Consider the following 13221-nt stretch of genomic DNA (forward strand, 5'->3'; position numbering starts at 1 on the left):
TTCCAAGAAAGGGAAAATAGAATATAGTGTTGTAAAGAAATAAAGGGGAAGCTAGAATAGAAGAATTGAAGAGGCTGGGGTGGGGATAGAGTAGAGGAGGAAGTATGGGGAGCGATAACTAGAAAGCCATATGAAAATGTGCTGTTTTAGGAGCTCCCTAAAACACATACATGTATAAAATGAACTTAAACGGAGTCGCCATGCAGTGGCAGGAGGGAAGACCCCAACAACATCATACACTACCAGATACAGCCCACAGCTTTTAGCTGAGTTTTTCTTTTTGTTTTGTTTTGTTTTAAGAGAGAAAAATGACCATGAAGTTGTATAGGGAGGGAAGAGAGGAAGGCCTGGGAGGAGCTGGAAGATAAGAAAGAATGTGGTAGAAAAATATTGTATAAACTTCTCAAAGAATAAATAAAATAATAATATAATAAATATTTTAAAATAGCGCAGTAGTGCACACTGTCTCTCAGCACAGTGCGGTGTAGACCTACATGTAGCAGTGAGGAAGGCAGACGATTCAGCTTCTTCTCTCCCTTGCTAGAAGACCTTGCTATTTACATACTTCCTCTTTTTTTTCAACCAGCAAGTTCATCCTTTTTTGAGCCTATGACCTTTTTTATGACTATGACACAGAAGTCTGAGGACCCCAGGAAATCATAGATAACCTGAAAGGTTTTATTAAAAAAAAAAAAAGGTGTATCACTACTGACAGTTCTCTGCTGGCTACTTCACTAAACTGACTCCCTTTGGGGCATTGTGGCTTATTTAGCAGCAGCTGTCTGTGGCCTAAACATCACCAGATGCCGGTAAGCCTCCTCCACATTATGACAATCAAAAGTGACTCCCAACACTGTCACATGTTCCCTAGAAAATGGGGGAAGTCAATTGAAAACCACTGGTTTGGAATGAGCTAAAACCCTTGTAATTTTCCACAGAAAAAACTGGGAATTCTTGAGAGTTACAAAATTGCCCGTACCAGGCAGCTGTGGAATCCCCATATTTTTTACTGTGGAATCCCCTACCTGTTTTTTTTCTGGCAATGAGAAACTGAAAACACATAGTCCCAGCACAAGCTACTACTGCAGGAGCAAGAGACACAGCAGCACCTACGGACATCAGCCTCGGGGTCCCAGAAAGACCCGTTGGAACAATCCCAGGCCCTCATGCCGCCTCTCATGCTAAAATAACGCCTACTCAGAGGCAGGCGGATTTCTGAGTTCGAGGTCAGCCTGGTCTACAGAGTGAGTTCCAGGACAGCCAGGGCTATACAGAGAAACCCTGTCTCGAAAAAAACCAAATAAATAAATAAATAAATAAATAAATAAATAAATAAATAAATAACGCCTACTCTACAATGCACTTGTCCTCCTTCTGAAAACCCTTCCTCTTCTTCTTCCTCCTCCTTTTTTCTCCTCCTCCTCCTCTTCTTTTTAAAATTGTGCCCAGGAGGAATGCAAAACTTCCACACACACTTTGAAAAATGATCCTTGAGTTGAACTAGAGACATCCATTAACAGACAGGTGTGAGGAGATTGCACACACTCCCAGGAGATTCTAACCTCCCAGGACTTGGCGTCTTCAGAATTTCTACGCAAACAGTAATAATGACTTTTGAAAAGACATTCAAGTTTATAATCCATACATCAAGTCATTCTGTTTCTAGAAATTAACTACTTCAGACAGTGTATAAATTGAATTGGGCTGTTTTGGCTTTTGGGGGAATGGTTAACTTCATTCATCATAAAGACTTTGAGGCTATCAGCCTCACCCTGGGTGTCTGAGTCCCCTTCCTTTTATGGTTGAATGATAGCTCATTGTCTGTTTGCAAGACATTTTGTTAAGCTTCTCTCTTGCTAGTAGACATTGATTTCGAACTCTAGACTACTGTAGAGTTTTTTACTGTCTGATCACGCTATCCTGTCTGGCCCTTATTGTCCAAAACATTATGCAATAAAGACCTCGAATGTATCTGCCCCCACAGCCTCAACATACTGTTACTGTTTCTAGATTACCAACAAAGAAAGAAGGGGCCCAGACAGACAATGTCTGTAATCCAGCTCTTGGGAGGTGTTGCAGGAGACCAGGAGTTTAAGGCCAGCCTTAGCCACATAAGGCCTTGTCTCAAAGCAATTAAAACAAGCAAAAGACAGAAAAGAAGCAGAAAGGAATTGTGGGTGTGTTGGTGTTCCCCGTCTGCCGCTGCAAGGCTGGGTAGGCTTCTCACACAGCGAGTCCCACCTACAGAGGGAAATGCAGCTGTGTGCCCAAGCCTTGGGTGAGGAGACAGGAAGTGCTACTCACTCGCCTTGCTTCTGACATACAAGCAGCATTATATGAGCTGAGCAGGTTGTGTTTATGTATTTATGTATTTTGGAATATACACATGTGAAAATAGCAATTTAAAAGCTCCATGAATTTGAAAGAGCAAGAAATACTGAATCTAAAAAGAGGGTTCTCTTTACCAGCAGGTGGCATGCACCCAACCACTGACTTCTCCCCTAAGATCAGAAACTCATGCTGTTTTAAAGTCATCTGCTTCTCAGTCTCGCGGTCTGATAACTTGCCTTAGAGGCCCAAACCTACAAACACACCAGCATACCAGCACAGCAGCACACCAGCACACCAGCACACCAGCACACCAGCACACCAGCACACCAGCACACCAGCACAGCAGCACACCAGCACACCAGCACAGCAGACAAGTCCAGCCCCTGCTCGACATGCAGAAGGCACACGTGATCTAACACAAATCAGCTAGCTGTCCCTGGTATATGGGGAGCTTTTGCACAACCTCCATGGAGCTCTTACCTGCCCCTGTCCCTGACTGCCCCCCACTGTTCCAGTGGATTTTCTCCATGAGCCTGAGTTTGTTTCCTGAAATTCCCTAATATTCATTCTCTCTCACACTCACTGTTGGGGGAGATTAGTTTTTCCACTTACTCAAGCTTTACACAAAGCCTATTTCCAAAAGGATTTTAGATGGCTTACAAAGAGAAGCACATTGTAAAGAGGACACACGAGTTTAAATCAGAAGTTTGAAACAACTCGAAAGTCTTCAGGGAAAATAAACTCCTACTCTGATGCTTCCCTTCTTGACTCCTGCCCCTGCTTCCTCTGCCCTTCTTCAAGACATAGAGGGGCATTAATGCACCTCCTCTTGCTTTTGGCAGGTGAGGACACACCCAGGACGTAAACTCCCAGCCTGGCTCCTTCCTAGATCCCAGGTTGCTGCAAGCTGCCAGGGGCTAGGGAAATAAGTCTGTTGACTTCTGACACTATTAAAATGCCGTTTCCTCAAAGTGTGTAATATATGTGTGTGTGTGTTTGCGTGTACATGTGTGTGTGTGTGTGTGTGTGTGTGTGTGTGTGTGTGTATGGCAGAGTGGTGAAATGGGGCCACCACAAACCCCTCACACTAAAAGAGCTCGTATTACATTGCACAAGCCATAAGCACTGTTCATGATGTACATTAAAGAGAGATAGTCATCCAAGGTTGACAAACAGAATCTTCTAATGGCAAGACATTGAGGCCTCGTAAAACATAATTAGGAAATAGCATTGCTGAAATACTGACCAAGACTTTCCTGTGTCCTGTTTTGAAGGAGTGATTCCCTACACAATCCTTTGATTTCTTGCACAATATTTCTTTCCTTTATCTGATTATTAAAGGAGAAGACACATTCAGTGGTAAATGGTCATTTACTCCCCTCCTGCCTGTGTCTAGGATGAGCTTGAGTTCTGCTTTGACAATGAAGCATCACCCATGCTGTTCGCAGAACTCTTATACACACGAAATCACTTAGTCTGCAGAGGGAAAGCTGTCATCATTCCCACTGAAGACAGAGGCTGGGAGAAGTGAAGGAGTGGTGAAAATGCCCCAGAGCAGGCATCAGGATGGAATGTGGGCCATCGCCTCCTACTCCACTGCTCTGTCCATGGCTCTGGCCAACTCCAATCCTTCTCGAGATGTGAGTCAGGACTGATGACTAAGTGATGGTTCCTGGATGCAGCAAAGCTGGTGCCTGCACTGCTTGACCGACAGACAGCCCTTCCCGGTCACCACTAATCACAAATTCCTCCAAGTGGAAGTAGCTTTAAAAGGGTTTTATTGCGCCTCCTTTACTTTGGTGAGGGAGGAAGCATATGACACAACATGTGTGTGGAACTTTTTTTAGGAGTAAATCTTCTCCTTCCACAAAGTGAGTCCCAGGAATTAGACCCAAGTCATCAGACCTGGCAGCAAGTGCCTCTAACCACTGAGCAATCTCGCCAGCCCCACCAGTGACTATTCTAGAAATGCATCCATTCTTTCTATCCCCATTGGGTGTCCATTTTTCCCCCTTTGCCTGTTGTTCATACATATACACACACATATATATGTATATATTCATATATATTCATATATATACATATGTGTATGTATATATACATATATATCTCAAACATAGTATCACACACTCATAAACACCACTCTCTGAGAAACATTTATAAATCATGGGCTAGTTTCCCACGCAACTTATTACTAATACTGACAAAGCTTTCTCTATACTCAAAGCCAACACTAAAGCTACATCCTCACAGTGGAGTCTGAGATGTTAGTGGGTAGAAGCCCTGTTGTTGAATCTGTCTTCATTTCTTCTTCCATCAAGCCCACTGGAATGCTAACGTAGAGCCTCGCCATGGTGGAGATGCATAGTTACAGCCCCATCCCTTATACTGGTGATTGTAATGTTACTTCAGATATCTGCTCCTCCCACAGTTTCTAAAGGAGCTATCTGGCATTAAGCTTGTTGTTGCTATTTGCTGGAAAGACTGACTAGGAAGGTCAGAGAACAGAGGAAGGAGATGGATAATACAGACATCAGCTTTGTGAAGAAATAACATGAGGTGTTTTACCATCATTACTCACTAGAAAGGAATCCCCACATTCTGACTGGCTAACATTGCTTGTATTCTTGGAAAACAGTAGTCTCCTGATCTTAATTTGTTCAGAAGGAACCTATAAAGCCCATTTTAAAGGTTTTGATCAGGTGTGTTGGTATGTGCCTGTTACCTCAGCACCCAAGAAGTCGAGGCAGAAGGATTGAAAGTTCAAAGCCAGCCTGGACTATAAACTTAATGAATCCTGGCCAGCCCAGATTCCACTGTGAGCCTCTTTCTAAGAAAAAAAATCTTGTTTTGATTACTAAAATTAACTTAATGCAAGTCAGAATTATGGTGGGGTTTCCTTAAAATGTATCCTAAGGCAGTCATCAATTTACAATTATTTCAAAAAAAGTCAAAAGGTCTACTTCACACACACACACACACACACGCACACAAAGGTTGAGACATTTTCTGCATTTGACAGCTACAATGGCAAATGGCCAAATGTAATTATATTAATAAGTGACCTTTGACGAATTCCTGATTTTAACATTAGTAATTAGAAAAGAATTTGGGTGGCCATTGAAATTTGAATTTGGAAAGGTGTTTGACGATAATAGGTAACGGTTCTTAACTTTCTTACCATGTGGGTACATTTGCCAGTATGGAAAAAATGCATTTATTTGTTTCCTTGTTTGTTTACCTACTTCCTTGTAGCTGTAGAGAGCAATCCCAGGGCACCTGCCATGAAACGAGTACTCTACAGCTCAGCTGCACTCCAATCTCCAAATCTGAAGCGGACTGAGGCTTAGCGGTACCCACACGCTGAGCTTAGCTCTCCATGCCAAGTACACACACACACACACACACACACACACACACACACACACGTATTGGGGAGATGCTAGTAAGTTCACCACATCAAACAGACACACACATACGGAGATGCTTGTAAGCATGACAAAGTGAAGTTTTTGTTGTTGTTTGAGACAGTATCTCACCATGTAGCCCTGGTTGGCCTAGTACTCACCATGTAGCCCAGGGTGACCTTAAGAACACAGCAGTCCTCTTACTTCACCCTCCCAAGTACTGGAATTACATGTATTGGCCACCATACACAGCTGATAAAATGAGGACATATTAAGTCTAGTGAGTGAGTATATTGATATTTATTTCACCATTGTTTAAGCTTTCCACATTAAGTGTTAGAAGACATGAAGGTGTGGTAACTGGTCTCCTCCATCCACAGGAAAAATTCTTGTGGGCATATTTACTAACAAAGTTAAGTTAGAAACTCTCTGAGGGCAGTGGGTGAACTGAAGATGAAGTATAACCCTGACCATCTTCTTCACCTTCTTGGAAAACCCCATTCAGACATCAAGGAACCTACCAATACATAGCTAAGAAGTTACTAAACAAAACTAACAACTTTTACACTGGATGGATGGATGAGCCCCTTGGTGAATTCTAAGCCAGGAACTCAGTCTTAGGAAGAGAGAGAGAGAGAGAGAGAGAGAGAGAGAGAGAGAGAGAGAGAGGAGAAACAACACCCAAGGTTGTCTTGTGGTGTACACATAGATGTACACACACACACACACACAAGTGTTTAGGTGGACTCCAGCAAAACAGAACACAGAGCACTTAGCTGGTATAACAACTCTGATTCTTTCTGGGGTTCAAATCCATCTTTTAGTGTACTTTTGAAGGAGCAGTTACTAACTACAGAGAGATGCTGACAACCACCAAAGTTCCTTCTAGAAAGTCAATTAGCCCTACCCCTACCTGGCTGACCTCCCACAGATAGCCTGAACATACCCCAAACACCTCTGTCTGCTGCGCTCTTAAATGAAAGGCAAGGAATGAAACCCAATAGCCTGTGTTCTTCACATGAACTCTCACAAACTCCAGTAAGTGAGGTCTTCCAAGCCCAATGAAAACAGCCTTAGATAAACCCATGGCCCATGCCCTGCTTCCTCGTGGGCACACATAACTTACTCATCTGCTCTTTTTCAGGCTTTGTTGGTGCTGGGTGATCAGACACATTCAGAATACAGTTATAAAAGTAACATGGCATATGTGGTCTGGCTACCCCACCATCTGCTTTTAGGGAAGAGAAACCGAGGTAACAACGGAAAGCAATGACTCAAAACTGCTAGTGAGCTCTACTCCTTTCTGCTCATTTCTAGGAAGGAAAGCTTAGAAGACAAACTTGACAAATAGAGAGTCCCCAAAGGTGAACAGCAAGAGGAAAAGGCCCTGTTATATCCTACTTTTCAGCCTTTGTACTGGGTGAGAAAAGACAACTGTGAAATTTATCTGAAAATTAGTTCAAAGAACTCTTTATCCCAAACTGAAAACATACCACACCAAAAACAGAACTCAAAAGGAGTAAACCATAATGCTTAATACATTTGAAAATACAAAAGATTGTGTTCCTTTGTGTTTGGGGAAGAAAAGAAATGTCGCTGTGAGCCAAACTACATGCCTGAGAATTACAAGTCTTACCTAGATACAAGGATGCATTGTCTTTCTTGACGTTGTCATCTAAATAGGTTGGTCCCAGGGTGTAAATCGGTGTGGAGCCCATTCCAATGAGAACCTGTGCACAAACGAATAAAGCCACGTAGATCCAGTGACTAGTTCCTCCCGAGTCCTTGGGACAGGGAGGAGGCTCCAAGATGGCCGTGGAGTTGCCATTCTGACAAAGGCCATCGTTAGAGACCGAAGAGTTCAACTCTTGGATTTGATAGGGAGGCGAGATAAAGTGAGGTAAAGCGAAGAGCGCAGCCCCGATGGCAATAAGAAGTCCACCCACCGCCAGCCATAGGGGCCTCCTCCCACGGCCACCAAAATAGCTGACGAACACGACCACAACCAGGTTTCCTATATCAAAGCAGCTGACCAGCAGCCCTGACTCAGAACTCTTCAGGCTATAGCGCCTTTCGATGGTGGTGATGACACTGCTCAGGTACCCAGAGACCATTAACGCCTGGATGAAAGTCAGAAAACACATGCACACTAGGAAGCAGCGAGAATCCGTAAGGACCACGTAGAGACACCGTCTCTCCTGGAGTGTGGCCAAAGTGGAAGACACTGACACAGTTTTGCTGGGGTCCATCCTGTGGTTACAGTCCATCAGTTCTGTTGTAGTACCTGCCGAAGTGGATGGAGCAAAGGGGCTGGGGACTATCAAGTTCTGTCCTAGATGCATCTCCTGGCGATCTGAAGCTTCAATGCAGCCCAGGGCCAGTTTGCCATCTGCATTGCCAGCACTGAGATTCTGCCGGCAGGAGGCGCTGTGCAGGACCGGTAAACTCTTAGACCTGAAGGACTCTGACTCGCACTTCTCTTGGACAGCTCCTACCGAGGAAGATGCCTCTAGCTGCTCTTGGGCTCGTGACTGCGCAGCCCCTTCGTCCATGGCTCTTAAAATGTGATCGCTGATTCCATACAAGGCATCCGGCACTTTTCACCCACCTGCACGAGGGGCTGATGCGGGCCCAATCAGTCGTCCCCTCCTGAGACCCGGGCTGGGGATGGCAGAGCCTGAAAGCAGAACATCTCATCAGCAGGGAGGTGCCCAGAGCATCCTGACCCGAGGCGCAACAAGAAGCTTTCGCCACCTTGTACGGGGGGAGGTAAAGGTCCGCGCGGTCCTTCGAGGCACCCTGCTTGGTGTCCACCTCCCGGGGGTAGCTCGCTGTAGGAGCTTTGCGCGTCCGGTGCTCATCCCCTCCGCCGCCGCCTCTCAGACGGTGGCCAGGAGCTAGAGCGACCTGGGTCCAGTGTCCGGTCACTTAGCGCAACTGTCCGTACCACATCCCACTTTGTGGTTCCAGGGGTGTTCGGTGCCCACCGCGAGGCTTGTGACACACAGGGTTGTGAAGCTGCCGGACCTGTAAAGCAGAGAATGGATGGTCAGAGAAGGATGGCTGCAGTTAGAGCTCGCATCCCGGCGTCAGCGGGCTAGTGCTAAGTAACCCTGTGGACCCCCAGAGGGACCGAGGTGCTAGCCACTAGATGAAGCGTGCCAGGAGGAACCTGCAGAGACTGCAGTCTCAAGTCCCGAAACAATGAGCAGCAGGCGGTCCGCCAAGACTCTCGCTCATTGTCTGTGGCCGGCCTGCCCCCGCCCCGCCCCTTTTGCCTTAAACAGTGCGTTTGCTTTTATATGTTAATAATTATCAACCTGGCAGCACTGACTCAGAAAGCAGTGTCTTTTATTCGAGTGAACTAATAGCAACCTTACTCCTACTCCATGACTCAAAATAGGAGATTCCCAGAAGAACAAAGGAAAGTTTTTTTTTCTTTTAGAAGCACAAAATACATTCCTGGTATCAAATTTTAAAACACATTTTTAAGCGTTAGAACGAAAACTACGTGTAGAAATGTTGTGTGCACACTTGTACACTGGCTCGTGTGCGTGACGAGATGTGAATGCGTCTGCTCCATCAAACACCTACTTATTCAAAGCCAAAGACAGCGCGGGGGAGGGGGGGTCAACATGCTTGCGTGGTTATTCTCTACACTAAAAATAGCCCCTTGCCGGAAAGAACTATATTCAATTACAAGTAACGAGGGCATTCGAGGCTGTGGCCCACGTTAAGTCCCAGAGCGCAAGGCTGAGCGAAACCGAAAATCAATTCGCTTTGCAAATGGTTGGGTGAAACCACAACCAAACAAAGAGACGCTGGCAAGCTGGCAAAGGGTGCGCGGGGAGCCCACCGAAACAGCCCAGCACAGGCGAGCGGGCCCGGGGTGTGCTATTTGCCAAGCACACCTCGAGAATGTGAGGTATGCGAAGGCCTGAAGTAAAACATAAACACACACACACACACACACACACACACACACACACACACCCCAGAGAGTTCACGTTGTGCGATCCAGCACTTGAATTCAGCCAGCGCTAACACAGGTGCGCCCCCGCTGTAAACCCCGTCTCTATTCTTGGAGAACCCTATACTCCTCCCCCCCCACCCCGCGACAAAGTGCACCAGATGGGAGGAGGCATTGGGGTTCCGCTGCCTTGGGTTTTGTCGTGAGATTTTGTGGTGCTGCTGCGAAAAGAAAAAGGATGAGAGAAGCGGAGCGGCAGACCGAGGGGTGGCGGCCACATCTCCCAGGATTGTTCCGGACCGGACTGCCAGTGGCATGCAAGCCGGCTCTTGGGCTCCGCCCGCTCACCCCTGCGCCTTCCCGGGAACTCCACCCGTAGCTGCACGCCGAGCTGGGGAATCCCGGCGTAGAAGCCCCCGGCTGGCGGAGCAGCCGCATCGCGGCGCAGACTCGGATGGCAGGGACTCGCGGATCTCCGCCCCGAGCTCTCGGAACCAACGCGGAATCCTAGGGACACCCCCTGCGTGCACACGCACTCACAAGCACACACACACACACACACACACACACACACACGCACGCACGCAGCCCGTGGGAGGACAGAACGCCGGGGACAGCTCGCCACTCCGCGAGGCGCACAAGCTTTTGCAACTCACTAGCGAGGGTGACGACCAATCGGCTGGGCTAAGAGAGGAGCGGCCGCTGTAGGACGGCGGCTGTGCGGGAAGATGGGCCAGCCGCCTGCGGAGGCTGTCTCGGTCCGGCCGCCAAGAAATCAGGGAGTGAGACTACGAGTCGAGCTCGCTAACTCTTCCCACAACCTCTGGCCTGTCACCCAAGCCTCTTCTCCCCAGACAGACACACGCGCACAGAGACGCGCCAGGATGGGAGCAGCAGAGGGCGCAGGCGCGCGGGCAGCCACCCAGCCCAGCCCTCAGGCAACCAGCCACCCCGCTGCCCTTCATCTGTGCAGTGGGGAGACAACCCGCACCGAAGCCCCAAGGGTGTGGGTGTCTTAAAAAGTCACCAAGGTGAACAGAGAGGCCATCTCATGCCAAGTACTTCTATTCGTTTCTACTATGTTCACCACACACTGTCTTTTCTACCACATCAAATTCTGGGGACCAAAGTCGAACAAGATCCCTAACGTTAAGAAAACTTGTCTTGCCCTCTCCCCCCCCCCCCCAAATTATGCACGTAAAAGGATTTTATACAGTACATTCTATACAGTGTGCTACTGCAGAACTAGACAGCCATTAACCTTCCTGTCCAGATCAGGAAGGGTGCTTGCAAAGGCACAGAGGCGTGGCACTACAAGTAAATCAGTTTTCTCATTGTTGAGAACTTGGGAGACATCGTGCAGAGGACTGGACTGCAAGAGGCAGAGAACAAGACACAGGGGTTTCGTGACTTGTGTATTGTCAGTCCCAAGGGGCCATGACATTCTGCCTTTCTTACCAGAAATAGCTTTGTCGATGGTGGTAGACTGTTGTGAGTACAGAAACCAGCTAGGAATATTGATATGTGATGAGACACAAAACAGGTTGAGAAGGTAGAAGCCTAGCTAGACCGATGGGGGTGGGGGGGCTCCGGATCTCACACTTGAGTGAACAGACTCTAATCAAAACATGAGAAGAGAAGCATACTGTTTAGTCTCATTTTATGAGGTTTGAGTTTGAAATGCCATTAGACCTTCCAAGAGTGCACACCCCATAAGCTACTACATATAAGATGCCCGGAAGGTTTGGACTAAGCATGTAGATTAGTAGTTATTAGCCACTAAGACGCATGAGAAAGGATTAGTGAATAGGGCAGATTCCAAAGTGAGAAGAGGTGGAGGCTAAAGTTGGGACCCCGAATACATTAAGATCTGAGAAGGAGGAGAAGAAGAGGAGGTGGGAGAGGAAGAAGAGGAAGAAGAACAACAAAAATAAGAAAGAAAAAATAAGACTAGAAACAGGAACCAGAGAAGTTAAAAAAAAAAAAAAAGTAGAGAAGTGGGTGTTACTGAGGCTGAAGAAGTAGGCAGCAGAGGAGAAGGCCCAGTTGTTCACAAGTGCTAGCACACTGGCTGCACCAATGGGACCTTATCCCCCTCCCCCCAAAAAAGGAAAGGACAAGGGGAAGGGGGGGGGGAGAGAGAGAGAGAGAGAGAGAGAGAGAGAGAGAGAGAGAGAGAGAGAAAGGAGACTCACGTCAGAGGACCTAGGTTTGATTCCCAGAACCCAAGTGGTGGGTGACAATCCTCTGAACTCCAGTCCCAGAGGACTTGACACCGTCTGCTCTCCATGAAGCAGCCTATTTTTTTTTTAGCTATCTTTTATTTAACTCTCCATGCTTTCTATCCAAATTGAACAATATTTTCCATTATACAAATTTACAGGAGAAAAACTCCAAAGTAGAAATGAAGGGACCTGAGCAGGAAGGAACTAAAGAATTAGGAAGTAGGTACAGGGGAGAAACAAAATTCAAGCAAACATTGAGAGGTAAAGGGTAAGAGACATCATCCATTTGATTGAAAATAAATGTCTTTTTCTTATGAACTGAAAAATAAGCTTTAAAAATAGTCACTCCATTATAATTTTTGCAAAGCAGGTATAGAGAGAACTGTGGATAATGGAGAAGTCCCCATCTTTTCACTGGGCATACCCCAGACTCCATGAGAACCTTTTCAATGCTTGAGTGGAACTGAAGTGACATAAATCCCACCTTTGGCAGTTACAGACAAGAGGAATGTATATGAGTTGAAGCAACCTATTCTTGTAGCCATTGCTTTCCATTCTCTTTCCTCTCACTGGATGCTATCTCGTCTTGTGACTCTTCAGAATCCCACTTCAGTCAAACAACTGCCAAGTCTACAGATGACATTAAAGAGCAAGGGAAAGCAGTGGACAACTAAGAAGAGCCCAGGTATGCTCACAGCCACTCACAAACAGCATGAGCATGGCAGTGGCCAGGCTGACTAACCATTATTTTCTCCTTCTCTGTTATTGTCCATTCAAACCTGTGGTCATTTATCCCCAACAGACAGTGTGACCCCAACTGACACCTTATTAGACTCTAATTCCCTCTGCTGTTAAAGTAACAAAATTATGTGGTTACTTCCTGTACAAAACTGGTTTTCAGAGTTCATTCAGATCCAGACAGAATTGATCTACATCCTCATATCTGCCTCTAAGCTTCTTCTCTCATTCTCTCATTTCAGCCTTGACTCCAGACATCAGCTGTTCTGTAGCAAATTTGATCTCTTACATCAGGTGCCAGGGCTTCCCTACTCAAATCCAAACAGTCATGTTCCTAGAACCCGCTGTGTTTAGTCATGTCAATTACCAGACTCAAACTAGAAATGATTCTAAGAGCCTACAGGATTGTGTTATTGTTTAGCCACTAACATAAAGTCATAAACTATAGGCAGAATTTTAAAAGATTCAACTAGCTGCTCACATAACAAACGTTCCAGATGGAATGTTTCCTTTCCTGTTTCTCTGCTAATTTGTGTGTGATAGATATTAT

At 46.2% G+C, this 13221-nt stretch overlaps 1 protein-coding gene across 6 annotated transcripts in view; it reads right to left on the reverse strand.

Moving 5' to 3' along the window:
* Positions 1–10565, reverse strand: part of Slco5a1 (solute carrier organic anion transporter family member 5A1) — a 130235-nt gene extending 119670 nt beyond the window's left edge. The window contains exons 1-3 of one of the 6 annotated variants that reach the window (XM_031366883.1): positions 9970–10247; positions 8493–8765; positions 7375–8415 (exon numbers count right to left, since the gene is read on the reverse strand). In XM_031366883.1, coding sequence (XP_031222743.1) covers positions 7375–8290 — 916 coding nt within the window. In that variant the 5' untranslated portion in view covers positions 8291–8415; positions 8493–8765; positions 9970–10247. Of the gene's footprint in view, positions 1–7374; positions 8995–9969; positions 10248–10364 lie in introns of those variants that run through there. The other 5 variants (XM_031366881.1, XM_031366882.1, XM_031366878.1 and 2 more) reach the window with 5 other exon arrangements.
* Positions 10566–13221: the final 2656 nt, after the last annotated feature.

Source organism: Mastomys coucha, unplaced genomic scaffold (assembly GCF_008632895.1).
Source record: "Mastomys coucha isolate ucsf_1 unplaced genomic scaffold, UCSF_Mcou_1 pScaffold14, whole genome shotgun sequence".
NCBI classification, from domain to species: Eukaryota; Metazoa; Chordata; class Mammalia; order Rodentia; family Muridae; genus Mastomys; species Mastomys coucha.